This window comes from Danio aesculapii, chromosome 13, assembly GCF_903798145.1.
Source record: "Danio aesculapii chromosome 13, fDanAes4.1, whole genome shotgun sequence".
Taxonomy (NCBI): Eukaryota; Metazoa; Chordata; class Actinopteri; order Cypriniformes; family Danionidae; genus Danio; species Danio aesculapii.
This window is the reverse complement of record NC_079447.1, coordinates 53,264,681-53,285,148: the sequence shown is the minus strand read 5'-3', so window position 1 is coordinate 53,285,148 and position 20,468 is coordinate 53,264,681. Positions and strand designations below refer to the sequence as shown.

Genomic DNA, 20,468 nt, shown 5'->3' with positions numbered 1-20,468 from the left:
GAAGATAACAGAGTTGAGGATAACAGAGTTGAGGATAACAGAGTTGAGGATAACAGAGTTGAAGATAACAGAGTTGAAGATAACAGAGTTGAGGATAACAGGGTTGAAGATAACAGAGTTGAGGATAACAGAGTTGAGGATAACAGAGTTGAGGATAACAGAGTTGAGGATAACAGAGTTGAAGATAACGGAGTTGAAGATAACAGAGTTGATGATAACAGAGTTGAAGATAACAGAGTTGAGGATAACGGAGTTGAAGATAACAGAGTTGAAGATAACAGAGTTGAGGATAACAGAGTTGAGGATAACGGAGTTGAGGATAACAGAGTTGAGGATAACAGAGTTGAGGATAACAGAGTTGAAGATAACAGAGTTGAAGATAACAGAGTTGAGGATAACAGAGTTGAAGATAACAGAGTTGAGGATAACGGAGTTGAAGATAACAGAGTTGAAGATAACAGAGTTGAGGATAACAGAGTTGAGGATAACGGAGTTGAGGATAACAGAGTTGAGGATAACAGAGTTGAGGATAACAGAGTTGAGGATAACAGAGTTGAAGATAACAGAGTTGATGATAACAGAGTTGAAGATAACAGAGTTGAGGATAACAGAGTTGAAGATAACAGAGTTGATGATAACAGAGTTGAAGATAACAGAGTTGAGGATAACGGAGTTGAAGATAACAGAGTTGAAGATAACAGAGTTGAGGATAACAGAGTTGAGGATAACGGAGTTGAAGATAACAGAGTTGAGGATAACAGAGTTGAGGATAACAGAGTTGAGGATAACAGAGTTGAAGATAACAGAGTTGATGATAACAGAGTTGAAGATAACAGAGTTGAGGATAACGGAGTTGAAGATAACAGAGTTGAAGATAACAGAGTTGAGGATAACAGAGTTGAGGATAACGGAGTTGAAGATAACAGAGTTGATGATAACAGAGTTGAAGATAACAGAGTTGAGGATAACGGAGTTGAAGATAACAGAGTTGAGGATAACAGAGTTGAGGATAACAGAGTTGATGATAACAGAGTTGATGATAACAGAGTTGAAGATAACAGAGTTGAGGATAACAGAGTTGAGGATAACAGAGTTGATGATAACAGAGTTGATGATAACAGAGTTGAAGATAACAGAGTTGAGGATAACGGAGTTGAAGATAACAGAGTTGAAGATAACAGAGTTGAGGATAACAGAGTTGAGGATAACAGAGTTGAGGATAACAGAGTTGAGGATAACAGAGTTGAAGATAACAGAGTTGATGATAACAGAGTTGAAGATAACAGAGTTGAGGATAACGGAGTTGAAGATAACAGAGTTGAAGATAACAGAGTTGAGGATAACAGAGTTGAGGATAACAGAGTTGATGATAACAGAGTTGAGGATAACAGAGTTGAGGATAACAGAGTTGATGATAACAGAGTTGATGATAACAGAGTTGAGGATAACAAAGTTGATGATAACAGAGTTGATGATAACAGAGTTGAGGATAACGGAGTTGATGATAACAGAGTTGAGGATAACAGAGTTGAGGATAACAGAGTTGACGGTAACAGAGTTGAGGATAACAGAGTTGAGGATAACAGAGTTGACGGTAACAGAGTTGAGGATAACAGAGTTGAGGATAACAGAGTTGATGATAACAGAGTTGACGGTAACAGAGTTGAGGATAACAGAGTTGAGGATAACAGAGTTGAAGATAACAGAGTTGAGGATAACAGAGTTGACGGTAACAGAGTTGAGGATAACAGAGTTGATGATAACAGAGTTGATGATAACAGAGTTGAGGATAACGGAGTTGAAGATAACAGAGTTGAAGATAACAGAGTTGAGGATAACAGAGTTGAGGATAACAGAGTTGAAGATAACAGAGTTGAGGATAACAGAGTTGACTATAACAGAGTTGAGGATAACAGAGTTGAAGATAACAGAGTTGATGATAACAGAGTTGACGGTAACAGAGTTGAGGATAACAGAGTTGAGGATAACAGAGTTGAAGATAACAGAGTTGAGGATAACAGAGTTGACTATAACAGAGTTGATGATAACAGAGTTGAAGATAACAGAGTTGAAGATAACAGAGTTGAGGATAACAGAGTTGAGGATAACAGAGTTGAGGATAACAGAGTTGATGATAACAGAGTTGATGATAACAGAGTTGATGATAACAGAGTTGAAGATAACAGAGTTGAGGATAACAGGGTTGAAGATAACAGAGTTGAGGATAACGGAGTTGAGGATAACGGAGTTGAAGATAACAGAGTTGAGGATAACAGAGTTGAGGATAACAGAGTTGAGGATAACAGAGTTGATGACACTTTGAGCAAGTCACATGCTTTTTCTATCAGATTGTTCTGCCTTTTTATAACCGATGTAACAGAGGTAACCAGAGCATAGAGACACACACTATATGTGTATTTAAATAACAGAAATTACAAATAATTCAGGAAATAGATGTTTCATACGAATGTTAATTTAACTTAGCAGAGCAAACACACAACAAAGATGAAAAATAAACATACATTGTAAGTTTGTGGCTGAAAATGTAGTATGTTTTTTGCAAATATCTGCTCATTATTAGGAACATGTGTTTGGCTTTTTTTGGAGTAAACCTCTTCTCCAATCATGCGGAGAAACACACACTCACACAAATCTCCCATGAATACTGGATACAAAGTCATGCACTTTCTATTGGGTCTAATGACCACTCGTGGGAGCGGAGATTGAGGACAGATGTACACACAGGTGCACACACATACACACTTGCATACACACGCACACATAAACTGCACCAATGATCAGCTGATATGTAGATGCTCTGGTCTTATTGCTTGTGGTTTTGCTGATCTTCATTAAACACTCTGTGAATGTTTGGGTTTTCCCTCATCAGTGTGCAGTATTTCAGCAGTGTTCACTCAGTGGACAACACTAATTAGGTTCTCACTACAGTAAAGGTGAATTCTATAATAATAAATGTGATAAAAGTGTGTGTGTGTTCTTAGTTTTTGTGGTGTACAAATGGTTTTATAGCTCAAAGTAACCCAAAGTTAACAACCCTAAATGGGTTCAGCGGCAGCCTTCATGAAAATATGAAATGGTTCCTTTTTCTAATGTTTGGGTTATTTCAGGATTTTATGGTTGGGGTCACCAAAATTAAAAACTTTGTTTAGTTTATTTTCTGCTGTCAAAATTGTGCATGGGTCAATTTTAACCCTTAATCCAACAGGAGGGTAGAACATGGTTGTTGCCAGAAGGGATACAGCTGCTGGCAGAAGTTGATGAGAATTATTATTTATTAAATTACCAAATAATTGTATTTTATTAACAACTACCCCAAGCCTAAACCCTACCCATACAGTAATGTATAAAGTGTAAATATACCCATTATTATTCATATTAGTTATTAAATTGGGTTTTATTAACATCTACCCCCACCCCAAGCCTAAACCTTACAGTAATGTAAAAATATGAAGTATTGTTGTACAGTGTCACAAAACTTAAGCTATTTTGATGTGCACATCCACAGCTGTATCCCCTCTAGACTTTACCTTAAAACAAATGTAAGTGGTGTAAAAGCATTATTTCTTGTCCTGAAATCTAAGCCATCTGAACTTTCTTGGCTGCCTGAAATAAACGCCAGCTGTGAGCATCACACACTCATTCCTCAAGGATCTTCCAAACCGGCAAACTCTTCACCCTGAATGACTACCGATGACCCGTACAGACACTGAACTGCACATCTTACTGGCCGGATGTGAAGATTGTGTTTGCATTCTGTGTTCTTTACATTATGTGATTGCATTAATGCAGAATATTTCACAAGACTAAAGAAAAACATTTAAAAATAAAACATTTAAGCATATTACATTCATTTTCAGCAACCTGAACCCATTATTAATGTAAAATAACACAAAGAACCAGCTCACTTTGCTCTTGATTTCCAAAGTAATGTCAAAATTCAAATGTACCCTTCCATTGCACCTCCTCCTAAACCTAAGTTTATGCACTCAAATCAACCTGAATGCATGAATATTAACATCAGCTGTAATTGGCCTCTTAATATTTTTATGATGTGCTCAATTCTGTGTCTGCATTGCATCCCTGTTCAAGCACCATAAGCTCATTCTTCTTCCCACAGACTGCTGGATTCATGATCATCAACTTTGCTGGAAGTTCAAATACACTGAAATATTCCAGCAGTTGTGTGGACGTCACCACTATGACATCTAGATGTTGGGTTTTGGTTGCCATTCCTGCTGAATAAATGTCAGTATTTGACATCAATATGACATTGGTTTAAGATGTTGGCTCGATGTTGGATATTGGTCACTTTCTAACCAAATATCAACATCATTTGATTTAAATAATATTGTCCTTAGACGCTGTACGTGCTAGTGACATTTCTCTGTAAACCAATAGCGTTCAGCTGCCAATAAAATAAAGCCATGCTACAAAATAAACATCGGTGATTTCAACAGTAAAAATGCTACAGTAAAATAGTAAAATGCTAGAATTAAAGCAGTTTTTAATAGTTTTAAAGCCATTTTAAGCTCAATATTATTAGCCCCTTCAGCAATATTAGTGTTGGATTGTCTCCAGAATAAACCACTGTTATACAATGACTTGCCTAATTACCCTAACTTTACCCTAATTACCCTAGTTAAGCCTTTAAATGCCACTTTAAGCTGAATACTAGTGTCTTGAAGAGTATCTAGTCTAATATTATGTGCTGTCATCATGACAAAGAGAAAAGAAATCAGTTAATAGAGATGAGTTATTAAAGCTATTATGATTACAAATGTGCTGAAATAACCTCCTCTCCGCTAAACAAAAATACACAGGAGGGAGAAAACTGTACATGCAGTGTTGTGTTCATATTTATGATTATGTATATTTGTGTAGCACTGAGACATGTCCACATGTAGTGAAATCACAATAAAGCTCAACTTGACTTGAACTAAAAACCCAAAACGAACCGATTAACCTCTTCTTGACCCTTCATTAGCAGCTCTGGGCTGAAGTTTCAGGGTGGCCTTATGTGTATATCAGTACCTGAAAACACACATTACAAACCATTAGGAGGAATTAGTCTGCTTGACGGATCAGACTCATTAAAGCTCCACCAGCATCAAAGGCTCTCCATCAAATCTGCTCTCCTTCTTTTCCCTCTTTTTAATTCATTAGCCGGATAACGAGTGGCTGCCCTTTCTCCCCGAACACAGAAATAGTTGTGGCCGTTTGCCAGTAGCAGAGTTAGCTCTTTAAACTCACATCACAGTCAGGTTTTAAGTGGTCTGTAATGAGCAGGCTTTATGTTTTACTCAGACCGTGTTCATTAGCACATACTCAACTGTTCATTAGATCAAAATAACCCTACAGTATATTCATGTAGAAAAGTTACTGTAAAGAAAAAGGGCCGGTTGAGCAAAAAGATCAGGGATTTTCTTTGATGTTCAGCTTTTTTAACTGCATTGTAGCTCTTTATATGTCTTTATAAAATGCAGTGGAGTAAAGTAAGAAATTATAAATACTCAAATGACTGTAATTGAGCAGTTTTTCTCAGGAACTGAACTGAGTAGTTTTATAAATGTGTTCTTTTACTTTCCTTTAAGTCTATTTTTTAGTGCAGTATCGGTACTTTTACTCCACTACTTTCCTTCAACCTGCAGTCACTACTTTCTCTTGTCTATGGGGATTAGAAGAATGAGTCCTGGGATTCCCGTCCAATCAAATCACACATAAGAAGGTAAATCACATCATAATGAACTACCTCAAGACATGGGCGATTTATAATTGCAGCAGACTGTTTGGAAGCAAAGAGTCCAAGAAGATGCCTAAAATCTTTACACACATTGACCCAGAGACTGTTTAGATGATGCCACTGATGAGAAGATGGCGGATGTTTACTGTATGATGACCAAATGGGCTTAAACAGCCAGCAGGCACAAGACGTCAACATGACGTTAGATTAAAGTTATACCCCAAATGAAAATCAGGTTGACATCAGAACTCAACGTCAGGTTGACGTCAATGTCCAACGTAAAATCAACCAAATATCAACGTCTAACGATGCTACAGCTTGACGTTGTGTGGATCTTACCACTATGGTGTCTATCAGACGTTGGATTTTGGTTGCCACACCAGATGAATAAATGTCAGTATTTGACGTCAATGTGACGCTGGTTTAAGATGTTGGCTCGACGTTGGACTTTGGTCACTGTCTAACATTAAAATCAACCAAATATCAACGCCATTTTACATCATTATTGGACATCAAAAATGTGAATAAAAAAGTGAATAACGTTGTCCTTGGACGCTGGCTAGACATTGAATTTTGGTCACCTGACATCACAACCTAAACCTAACCTAATATTAACGTCTTATAACGTTGTGTGCCTGCTGGACAATCACTAAATGCACTACAGAATGTTACGTTTACACACATCCACAAATTAGATGTAAATGCTTCAGCTTTATAGAGCGTAATACTCACTACTCACTACTCTTGAGTACTTTTGAAAGGTCTAAATTTACTTATACTAATTACTATTTCTGAAACCAAACCGTTACTCAGAAGAAGCATTTTAAAAACTCCCTCACGGGCCAGATGAAAGTGTTCAGCGCAACCTGCATGAAGTTGGCACCCCATAAAAACAAATGATCCCCAAAACTATGCTACTCATTTGTGCTGATTTGTGCCACAAAAATTAAGCATTATTTTTTTGACCGTGTGACGTCACTTTCCACCCCATGTTGCTTAAATGACTTCAGATCAGCACAGGTTGTTTGTGCTCGATTTGTGCCGTTAAAACGAACACGGTATCTGTTTTCCTCATTTAGATATAAGCTAAATATTTCGGGAGCCGTGACGTCCCTCTCCACCCCAGGGTGTCTAAATCACACTAAACTGGTGTCATTTGTTTGTGCCCGATTTGTGCCGTTAAAATAAACACTGTATCTATATGTGAAGACTTGTGCGGCCGCCTTTGCTTCTCTCCTAAACTTGAAAATATGACTGGCAGAATTGTAGAAATGCTGGATTAAGATCATCTAGGGGGGTCGAATCGGGATCGCGTTTTTTCCTCAAGGCCACCAAATCACTAAGTCTGCCCCAGCGTAGCACAGTGGTTATTTTGTAAAGGAGGGGTGTCAAACTCAATTCCTGGAGAGCCGTGGCTCTGCACAGATTAGTTCCTGCCCTGCTTCAACATACTTACCTGTAGGTTTCAAACAAGACTGAAAGACTTAATTAGTTTGATCAGCTGTGTTTAATTAGGCTTGGAACTAAACTGTGCAGGGCTGCGGCCCTCCAGGAATTGAGTTTGACATCCCTGCTGTAAAGGCACAGCTAAACAGATGTTGGAGCACAGCTGATCATTTCTGGAAGCTGATTCCAGCAGTGGGGGGCGCTGTAGCTGAAGGCCGATTCACCCTGCTTTGACTGAACCCTTGGGAGTTTCTAATTTACTTGATGCTAATGATCTGAGTGTTCTGTTAGATTTGTTTTCAGTGAACATATCTGTAATGTATTGAGCTCCTAGGCCATTTAGTGATTTAGGCAAGTAATAATACTTTAAAATCTATTCTGAATGTAACTGGGAGCCAGTGTAGAGACCTGAGGACAGGTGTGATGTGCTCTGATTTTCTGGTCAGAATCCTAGCCGGAGCATTCTGGATCAGCTGCATTGTTGCGTGAACTACCCTTTTAAAATTAGAAAATGTAAGGAGCATTGTGTAAAGTGCTTGTTTTTCCACTCTACTGCTATGTGACTGCCATCACAAAGACCTCACGCAGCACACAAGCTCCACATTCACAAGCTAATCTCATATTGGTTATAGGATTTATCACTGTGATCCAGCAGCACAGCCTAAAGTGTTTTTCTCTCTCAAGACAATCAATAAGCAATCAGCAGAAGCAGACGGAGGGACGTTTGGCCGGCGTGGAGAATTGGTAAGTACATCAGAGCTGCAGTTCACAGCACACGCGGCCCAAAACCCAGAGCGATCGCTGCGCTTTAAAGAGAATTCTCAATCAGATCGCTCAGACGTTTGATCTGCACTGCGGCACATCTCCAATCAGATATAAATAGATGCACTAGCATAGATAAAATAAGAAGAGTCCAATCTCTGGATGTCTGGTGCATGCAAAAATCACTTTGGAGATTTCACAAGCTGTGTTTGTATCAGAAGAATTTATGCACAAACTGGAATATTGCACACGGGAATAAAGGGAGAGGAAAATGGTCACTTCTTGATTAACTTCCACAAATAGGAGTCCGAGAAGTGGAGTCTGCTGCACTGTTGGGATTCTCCACTGTGGTGTTTGTTCTCTAATGAATGAGCTGCGCCTCAGAAGCTGAAGACGAAACGTAATGAACGCGGTGGCTTTTAAAGACGTGAGACGGGAGCGCAGACAGATGCTCAAGACAGTTCTGGAGGGAATAATAATAGAAGAAGAAGAATACTGAAGCACTGTGATGATGGACTGATGGAGGACTGAGGCCTTTTACTATCAGCACAACAACATTACACATCTGACACAATGGAGAGCTGCAGACCAACATTAATGACACAAAGACCCTCACACACACATTTATATCTGCAGACCAACATTAATGACACAAAGACCCTCACACACACATTTATATCTGCAAACCAACATTAATGACACAAAGACCCTCACACACACATTTATACCTGCAGACCAACATTAATGACACAAAGACCCTCACACACACATTTATATCTGCAAACCAACATTAATGAAGCAAAGACCCTCACACACACACATTTATATCTGATTAAACCAACATTAATGACACAAAGACCCTCACACACACATTTATATCTGCAGACCAACATTAATGACACAAAGACCCTCACACACACACACATTTATATCTGCAGACCAACATTAATGAAGCAAAGACCCTCACACACACATTTATATCTGCAGACCAACATTAATGACACAAAGACCCACACACACACATTTATATCTGCAGACCAACATTAATGACACAAAGACCCACACACACACATTTATATCTGCAGACCAACATTAATGACGCAAAGACCCTCACACACACATTTATATCTGCAGACCAACATTAATGACACAAAGACCCTCACACACACATTTATATCTGCAGACCAACATTAATGAAGCAAAGACCCTCACACACACATTTATATCTGCAGACCAACATTAATGAAGCAAAGACCCTCACACACACATTTATATCTGATTAAACCAACATTAATGACACAAAGACCCTCACACACACATTTATATCTGATTAAACCAACATTAATGACACAAAGACCCTCACACACACATTTATATCTGCAGACCAACATTAATGACACAAAGACCCTCACACGCACATTTATATCTGCAGACCAACATTAATGACACAAAGACCCTCACACACACATTTATATCTGATTAAACCAACATTAATGACACAAAGACCCTCACACACACATTTATATCTGCAGACCAACATTAATGAAGCAAAGACCCTCACACGCACATTTATATCTGCAGACCAACATTAATGACACAAAGACCCTCACACACACATTTATATCTGATTAAACCAACATTAATGACACAAAGACCCTCACACACACATTTATATCTGCAGACCAACATTAATGACACAAAGACCCTCACACACACATTTATATCTGCAAACCAACATTAATGACACAAAGACCCTCACACACACATTTATATCTGCAAACCAACATTAATGACACAAAGACCCTCACACGCACATTTATATCTGCAAACCAACATTAATGACACAAAGACCCTCACACACACATTTATATCTGCAAACCAACATTAATGACACAAAGACCCTCACACACACATTTATATCTGCAGACCAACATTAATGACACAAAGACCCTCACACACACATTTATATCTGCAGACCAACATTAATGACACAAAGACCCTCACACACACATTTATATCTGCAGACCAACATTAATGAAGCAAAGACCCTCACACACACACATTTATATCTGATTAAACCAACATTAATGACACAAAGACCCTCACACACACATTTATATCTGCAGACCAACATTAATGACACAAAGACCCTCACACACACACACATTTATATCTGCAGACCAACATTAATGAAGCAAAGACCCTCACACACACATTTATATCTGCAGACCAACATTAATGACACAAAGACCCACACACACACATTTATATCTGCAGACCAACATTAATGACACAAAGACCCTCACACACACATTTATATCTGATTAAACCAACATTAATGACACAAAGACCCTCACACACACATTTATATCTGCAGACCAACATTAATGACACAAAGACCCTCACACACACACACATTTGTATCTGCAGACCAACATTAATGAAGCAAAGACCCTCACACACACATTTATATCTGCAGACCAACATTAATGACACAAAGACCCTCACACACACATTTATATCTGCAGACCAACATTAATGACACAAAGACCCTCACACACACATTTATATCTGCAGACCAACATTAATGACACAAAGACCCTCACACACACATTTATATCTGCAGACCAACATTAATGACACAAAGACCCTCACACACACACATTTATATCTGCAGACCAACATTAATGACACAAAGACCCTCACACACACATTTATATCTGCAGACCAACATTAATGACACAAAGACCCTCACACACACACATTTATATCTGCAGACCAACATTAATGACACAAAGACCCTCACACACACATTTATATCTGCAGACCAACATTAATGACACAAAGACCCTCACACACACATTTATATCTGATTAAACCAACATTAATGACACAAAGACCCTCACACACACATTTATATCTGCAGACCAACATTAATGAAGCAAAGACCCTCACACACACATTTATATCTGCAGACCAATATTAATGACACAAAGACCCTCACACACACATTTATATCTGCAGACCAACATTAATGACACAAAGACCCTCACACACACACACATTTATATCTGCAGACCAACATTAATGACACAAAGACCCTCACACACACACATTTATATCTGCAGACCAACATTAATGACACAAAGACCCTCACACACACATTTATATCTGATTAAACCAACATTAATGACAGAAAGACCCTCACACACACATTTATATCTGATCAGCATCTGAGAGAAACTACATCACAGCACACAGACTGATCAAGCGCATGCATATATTGTAGCTTATGCACATAAAACAGGTGTATAGAAACACAGCTAATGATCATGGAATAATGTGTCTGCTCTAAACTGTTCTGAACTTACACTGAGACACTGCACTGACGTAAACCCAAATGCACAGTAAGCAACTTTCTGCATGCACATAATGTTTTTTCTATATTTTCACAAGCAGAGCACCTTTAAAAGGAAAAATTTGTCCTAAAATAAAGCTTTCAGGAGCAGATAAGGTAAGCTGTCCTTTCAAGGTTTACTCCCCAGAGACAGATAACCTAAAGGTACAAAATTACTGCAATTGTCTGCTTTACTCTTCAACTCACACGAGAACATTTTAACTTAACTTTAGTTAACTTGTTTGATTTTAATGATAAAATCAAAATAAATAAATGAAAAACTACAACATGAGGAAACACCAGTAGATGGCGCCAAACACATCAGTGGAGAGCAGGATTATTATATATACAAACAACATTTCTATATAAACATAAAACATGTCTTTTTTTCTCCATTTACCAAAAATATACATACATTATGAATAAATAAATAAATAAATAAATAAATATATATATATATATATATATATATATCATGGTTTCCGCTACATTCATTCATTCGACGTATAGCGTAGCTGTTTCACTTCACTTCAGGACGCATTAATGCTGCTCTGTAGGTCTATTGGAGACATTCATAAATATTCCTAGCAAATCTAATAAATGTTGTAGACGTACTCACTATATAAACGCCCTAAATCACACTTCAGCAGCGTTTATTTGAGAGCGCACAAGAAGATCTGCGCTCAGTGTAGCCAGATGATGCTAACTGTTTCCAGCCCAAAAGCTGTCGAGATCACAAGCGTTTCTACACTGTTCTAAGCTTATGTATGCGAAGAACAGGGGCTATGGCATCTCTTTGGGAGATCAAAACAGGTTTATGAAGGCAGACCAGGGCTGGCGGGCACGCCGTTGCAAAACCGCCCAAATTTTCACTACCCACCTATGTCACTTTTTACCTTCAAAAATAAACCGCCCAATCAGGCAACGCTGTCTGCGCTTGAGCAGCGCGTATTTGAGGGCGCGCAAGATGCTTTGTGCAAGAGCAGAGGAAATCGGCGAGCAAGCAAAGAGATTCGCATGCTGTAGGCTATTACATGAATGCGATCTCGACTCGTAATACTGCGCTCACGACATTTGTCATTGAAATAACGCCAGAGGTAGTTAGTAGATCTGTGTAAAAAAGGCCTGCCGCCACAGCTGGAAAAAACCCTAGAGGAAACACTATATATATATATATATATATATATATATATATATATATATATATATATATATATATATATATATATATATATATATATATATATATATTATCATTTATCTTAATTCTTGATTTTTTTTTGTCATTTAAATTTTAGGTTTAGTGTCTGTTCAAACTATTATTTTATTTTTATCACTTTTTTTTAAACATTTATTTATGTGTATTTTGTATTTTACAAAACTACAACAAAATATAGAAAAAGAAAATCAACAAAACACAACAATGATGCATATAAAAAAAACAATATATAAAAACACCAACCTATGACAGAACAACAGAACACAGAGGGACAAATGCACACAAAAGCAAAATATAACTTAGAAATAAAAGTAATAATAAAGTAACCTTGTTCCTATAGTACCAGAAAAATGCATTATCCTGACTATAGTTTTGTCAAATAATAGTTAGGGCACATTATTAAAAACATTATAGATTATGAATAGAGAATATCAATTACACTCAATCTTTAATTACTATGTTATCGACAGGGGTCATTGGTTATGTGTGCATTTCTTCCAATGCATTAATGTCTTCTAATATCTGTCCTCATGTTTTATCAAATATCCAACACAATCTCACGGCAATTCATAACTTTTTGATTTAGTGGCTAATTCGTACTTATTCGTACGATCTAATTTGTGCGATATAGTACGATTTGCTCATCCTCCAATGACGGTTGGGTTTAGGGGTGGGGTTAGGTGCCACGCCTCCTTTTTAAAAATCGTACAATTTCATACGACTGAACTCATACGAATTCGTACGAATTAGCCACTAAACTGTCAAAACGTAAAATACTTACGTTTTCACGTGAGATCAGGCTGAATTATCTCAAGTTTATCATTATTGATTTATCTCAACCTCTCCAAAGCAAGCATGTTTACGAGACCTCTTCTCCACATACCAAACTTAGGTACAGATTCAGCTTCCACATTATAAAACTCAGCCTTTTGGCAATTACCACCAAATAACATGGCATGTCTTTCATGTTTATTAAACATCTTTAAGTTACTAAATAGCCCAAGAACAGCTATAAGTGGACATGGTTTAAGATTTTTGTTTTTGGAGGGCTTTAGTAAAGCATTCACATGTTTATCACTTTTTATCAGTGAATGTGCGCTGTAAGACTAAACTTTGCTCTGATCAACACTGAATGGGGTAAGCAAATTAATACTGTTTACCCTTTGACATAAGATTATGTCTCTTACCCCATTGGCAGATTATTTAGCTTGTTATAAGGAGGAACTCACTTCATTTTGACTCCTTATTTCTAAAAACAAGACAATATTTTGTGCTTGTCTAGAAAATGCTTCTTGATTTAAGAATTTCTAGATATTTTAGACTAGAAACAAGACACAAACTCAAAGTGAGAAGAGCCTCTTTTGCCATGTAGGGCTGATCTGGAGGTTAATGGGGAAACCTTGTGTGGGGGGAAAGTGTGATTTTCACACGTCCTGAACACACAGTCATTACAGGATTCATCAAAGACACCCAGAAGGTGGGATTGGGTAGAAACGCCCTTTGACAAGTGCAAATAGATCTGTTTTGTTGATGCACCCCCAATGCTCAGCCGTCTGACACTGAAGATTTACTGAGGACCGACCGTGTGGATGTTTAAACCGTCTGCATCAAACTCATTCAGTCAAGTCACACACTGCGAACATGCTCTTCTTATTTAGAGTTTTGTCTTGTTTCTAGTCCAAATCTAGTCTTGTTTTCAGAAATAATGAGTCAAAATGAAGAGTTTTCATTAAAACAAGCTAAATAATCAGACAATGGGGGAAGAGAAATATATTTATTTCAAGAGAAGATTATTTTGCTTACTCCATTGCTTCAATTACCTGTTAACTAATCCTTTTCTCACTGCTAATTTTAATGCATTATCTAACATTTACTATGATCCTTTTGCAATTTAATGAACATGTACGATTAAGCAACACTCCTAAGTGTCTTTTATTATTATAAGTAACCTTTGTTTCAGCTTAGATCATAAAAATAACCTCATATACCCTGATAAAAGCTTCAACAATTCACCTCAATATCTGACATCTTCCCTAAAATCCAACAATTTGAAATGCAAATACCAACACTGGCGTTTCTCACACATGCATTATTGATCAGAGATGATATTTTTTTTTCAGAACTATTTTAAGAGACTTGCTAAACCCAAGAGAAAACAACAGCCGGCGCTCCTACACTCAATATTTAATCTCCCAAAATATCTCATTTACAAGAAAACGACTATAAAGCGTGAAAAGGGAAAGTTTCCAACAGCAGAAATAATGAGTTTCTCTCTTGTCAAAACACACACACACGCGCATACACACGCGCATACACACACACACACACACACACACACACACACACACACACACACACACACACACACACTTCCGCACAAGATTATACCTACATATTTAAAGTTTCTCAGTTGAATTCATAATTAATTTCTACTCATAATCCTTTTTTAAGATCACAGCCAATCGTGTACACAACCTGACACAAGTCTTGTGGTGGATCTCAGTTGCAAGAGCAGCAAATAATAACTGGACTTCTAGTTGATCATGTGTTTAAGTGTCAGAAGGTGGATTTTTCCAATGAATCATCTGTTGAAACGCACATGGATCCAAGATTCTGACAGAAATCAGTCAAGTTTGGTGAGGGAGAAATCATGGTTTGGGGTTATATTCAGTATGGGGGCGTGCGAGAGATCTGCAGAGTGGATGATCAACATCAACAGCCTGAGGTATCAAGACATTTGTGCTGCCCATTACAATACAAACCACAGGAGAGGGACAATTCTCCAGCAGGATAGCGCTCCTTCTCATACTTCAGCCTCCACATCAAAGCTCCTGAAAGCAGAGAAGGTCAAGCTGCTCCAGGATTGGCCAGCCCAGTCACCAGACATGAACATTATTGAGCACGTCTGGGGTAAGATGAAGGAGGAGGCGTTGAAGATGAACACAAAGACTCTTGATGAACTCTGGGAGTCCTGCAAGAAGGCTTTCTTCACCATTCCAGATGACTTTATTAATCAGTGATTTGAGTCATTGCAGAGATGTATGGATGCAGTCCTCCAAGCTCATGATGGAGTCAGACACAATATTCATTCTGTTTCCACTGCAGCATGAGCACATATTCTATACTGGACATTATTGAAGTTTCAGTGAGCAGACTTTAGTCTAAGCAGAGTCAGACCTTACTGTCCTAATCAAATCAGTCAACATCAAGACATGATCAGATTATATTGTGCTCAAATAAGCAAAATCTAGAGGCCTTTACCTCTTACTGTATATAAGACACTTGCTGTTCCTAAAACTTGGATAGCCGACAAGACTTTTGTCAGGAATTAGCATTTCACTGTATATGACTGTATATGTGACTAATAAAATAAAATAAAATTACATTAGACCTGTCCAGAGGTTATAACGCCACAGCCTCAATCAGCTATTGCTATCATTCAACTCCAAACACACACACACACACACACACACACACACACACACGAAAATGCACATTTAAATATCTCATTTGCAAAAATGCAACAACAAAGAGTGAAAAGGGAAAGTTTCCAACAGCAGAAAGAGCGATAATAAGTTTCCCTCCTCCCAAAACATGTGTCAACACACACACACACGTATGCACGAGTGAGCGCGCAAGATTACACCTACATATCTAAAGTTTTTCTATATTTCTCATTTGAATCATAATTAATTTCTACTCATAATCCCTACCAGCCAATCATATATAAGCATTCCACTGCATGTGTATGAACGCACATGCGACTAATAAAATAAAAGGTAATGAGACTGCATTATACCTGTCCAGAGGTTATAACGCCACAGCCTCATCCAGCTATTGTTCTCATTCAATTGCTTTTACAAACACACACACCCACCCACACACACACACACACACATGCAAACGCGCATATAGAAATAAACTCACAGCCTCTCTGTGTTTCTGGGAATGTTCCTGGGCATGTTCTTGAGTCCGAGCCCGTGGCAGTCCACAGTGGTGCCGCTGCATGTGCAGAGCGCCGGGCACCCGCTGCCAGTCTTACACACCAGCAGCAAAACCCACACACACACCTCCAGCAGACAACATCCTCCTCTCGCAGGCATGATCTTCCTAAGACTCCCCCAAAAAAACTACAGCGCTTCCAGATCCAATGCGCGCGCACACACACACACACACACACAAAAACTCTCTCTCTCTCTCTACTAGAGTTGCTTCAGCGCTTTTCAATGCAACACTGTTTGCTCAGCAGCGTGAAAAGAAAGGGAACAAAAAATCTGTGCTCTCCTACACACACACACACTCACACTCTCACACACACACGCACGCACACACACGGCAGTAATCCATCACAAGGATCTACAAATAGCAGTTCCCGGACTCCTCCCAGCCCCTACACTCCTCCTTTTTTCTCCCCCACCCGTGCGGATCCTCCGGAGCCCCGACAGACAGACGCAGGAGCCGCGGCGGGCCCTCCAGCGCCCGGGAGGGGTCCCAAACACACTCAGACCCCCCACCAACCCACTCCCCTCCCTAAAAGAGCAGCGTATAATCATGTTTTTGGGATGGGGGAAGGTTAGAAATGCAGAGCGCAAAATGACAGGGTCTTTGTGGAAGGCATGGAGGGGGACTTTTATTTGTTTTGGGGGGTTTTTTGGTCACTTGACTTCTTCATTGAAATCCAGATCTTGGAAGTTCATGCATTAAAAAACAGGGTCTTTCTAGGGTTGTGCAATAATCATTTATATGACGCCATTACGGGGATGCAATATGAAACATGAATAAGAAATTTGCAATCTTGAATATGCAATGTTTACATTTTGCATTTTATTTAGCCATATATATATATATATATATATATATATATATATATATATATATATATATATAATTAATTTCATGTTTTGGGGTTTTTTGGTCACCTGACCAAAATCATAATGCACCTGATCATATGCAATATGATGCATGGATGAAATAAAAAGTCTGTGCTATACTGTTTATTTCATCCAAACCATGCATAAATAAATAAATAAATAAATAAATAACATAGGGACAGGGATGTGCAATATGATGCATGGATGAAATAAAAAGCTTGTGCTATATAGTTTATTTCATCCAAACCATGCATAAATAAATAAATAAATAAATAAATAAATAAATAAATAAATAAATAAATAAATAAATAAATAAATAAAATAGGGACAGGGATGTGCAATATGATGCATGGATGAAATAAAAAGTCTCTGCTATATCATTTATTTCATCCAAACCATGCACAAATAAATAAATAAATAAATAAATAAAATCAGGACAGGGTCTCAACATGGTTGTGCAACATGATGCATGGATGAAATAAAAAGTCTTTTGCTCACAGAATACATTGTATAATTTGACATCATTCACATGAGCGCATTATTACACTGAGCTGCAGAGAGAAACAATGTTTCTCAAGCAATGTTTACATTTTGCATTTTATTTAGCCATACTTGTCATTTTTATTAATGCGCGCTGATTAAAAACATGTTTTTGGGATGGAGGAAGATTAGAAATGCAGAGCGTAAAAATGACAGGGTCTTTGTGAAAGGCATGGAGGGGGACTTTTATTTGTTTTGGGTTTTTTTTGGTCACTTGACCTCTTCATGAAAATCCAGATCTTGGATAAAGTTCTTGCAAAAAAATTAATAAAAATGCAAAATGCAATATGATGCATGGATGAAATAAAAAGTCTGTGCTCTATCATTTATTTCATCCAAACCTTGAATTAAGTTCTTGCACAAATAAATAAATAAATAAATAAATAAATAAATAAATAAATAAATAAATAAATAAATAAATAAATAAATAAATAAATAAATAAAATAAGGATAGGGTTTTCTAGGGTTATGCAATATGATTATATATATGATGCATGGATGAAATAAAACGTCTGCTCTATCATTTATTTTGTTTATACATATACTGTTAATTGATTGAATTTACAGAAACGGTACTACACTGTGATATATATCGTTATCAGGATATGAGATGACTTAAAATGTGATTATTTTATGAATTATTTTGTGTTTTTTGGATGGGGAAGATTGAAAATGCAGAGCGCAAAATGACAGTGTCTTTGTGGAGGGCATGGAGGGGGACTTTTATTTATTTGGGGTTTTTTGGTCACTTGACTTCTTCATTGAAATCCAGATCTTGGAAGTTCATGCCAAAAAAAATTTATTAAAATGCAATATGATGCATGGATGAAATAAAGTCTGTGCTCTATCGTTCATTTCATCCAAACCTTGCACACAAAAATAAATAAATATGGACCGGGTCTTCTAAGGATATGCAACATGATGATAAATATGATGCATGGGTGAAATAAAACATCTGCTCTCTCATTTATTTTGTATAGGGCTGCACAATACATCGTTTCAGCATCTTGATTATAATTTAGCATTTTGCAATTTTTTTTAGGCCTGTGACGGTTTTAAAAGCAATCAGCCATGCGAAAATGTACCGTTCGTAACTTCGAAAAATTAAAAACAATAGCTTAATGTTTATAAAACAAAGACTACGCAGTATTATTGTACATTTTATTATTCAATTACTGTATACCGGAATACATTTCGACTGGAAAACAATAGAACAATGTATATTTAATTAGCATATTTTCCTTTATTCAATTTATCTTTGCTTTTAGATTGTTTTTTATACAAATATTGTGCTCAATAATCAATTATGCTTATTATACAACACTTATTGTGCTCAAGTGCTTTACAAATAAACTTGAATTATATTTTATGCACTCCCCTACAGAATCTTCCCAATCAATCTAAAATTAGAGATTCTTAAATCTCTTAAATCAAAACTTGAAAAAATTAAACATTAAAAAAATTATTCAAGTCATCTAGTGTAACTGTATTCATATCGCAGAATAACAAAATATCGCAATGTGTACTTTTCCAGCATCGTGCAGCCCTAATATATACTATTAACTGATTGAATTTACAGAAATGGTACTACACCGTGATATATATCATTATCAGAATATGAGATGACAAACTCTGATATCAGATTTTTTTTATCAATTATTTTGTGCTTTTGTATGGGGAAAGGTAAAAAAAAAGTCTTTGTGAACGGCTGTGTGAGTGACTTTTTTTTCCCTGACTTGCATGACAAAATAAAAGGATATGGCTTTTTAGTCCATCATCGTTTGAAAAGGAATAGTTTCATCTATGTCTTAGTGAGTATAGAATATTTTTGGTGCATTTAAATAAGAGTTTTAAATAAAACAGTTATAACTATTAAAATAAGAGTTTGGTCAGCTAATATTTTAGGAATAGAAAGAAAATACATTTAAGTTCAAACCAGCTATTGCCAAAAAACTAAATCTGATGTATTTTTATGTTTCTTTCTTTTTGTTGGTCTTTTTCATTGAAATCCACACCATGGAAAAGAACTCATTCAAATGTCTATTTTACACCAAGAAGCATTTAAGAAGTATAAAATATTGTCTTGTTTTTGGAAATAATAAGTCAAAATAAGTGGTGAACTGCCCCTTTAAGCGTCAAGCATGTTACAATAATGCATTGCAAACATATTTGATGGCGTTATTGTGCATCATATGCTAACAAGATGTTTCTACAGTGTAAAGAACATGCAGTGAATAGACATCATGCACATTATGCATCCAGCGTAACGTGTCAGCAACAAAACCAACGACAATGTGTCCGTCTTAATGAAAGGCTTTTCTGGACAAAAGGAGATGCTAAAAAGACTTCTCCGTACTTGCTTTCTGATTTACTTCACATTCATTCCTCCACTGCTCCCCCTTGTGGATCAAATTAAACTACAATTCTGGCAAAAGTTTGATTAGACGTACAGCTGAGGGCAAAATTATTCCC

General features: G+C 37.2%; 1 protein-coding gene across 1 annotated transcript in view; it reads right to left on the bottom strand.

Moving 5' to 3' along the window:
• slit1a (slit homolog 1a (Drosophila)) overlaps positions 1-16,992 on the bottom strand; it is a 95,413-nt gene extending 78,421 nt beyond the window's left edge. Inside the window, exon 1 of the mRNA XM_056470559.1 lies at positions 16,513-16,992. Coding sequence (XP_056326534.1) covers positions 16,513-16,688 — 176 coding nt within the window. The 5' untranslated portion in view covers positions 16,689-16,992. The remainder of the gene's footprint in view (positions 1-16,512) is intronic.
• Between the last annotated feature and the right edge of the window lie 3,476 nt (positions 16,993-20,468).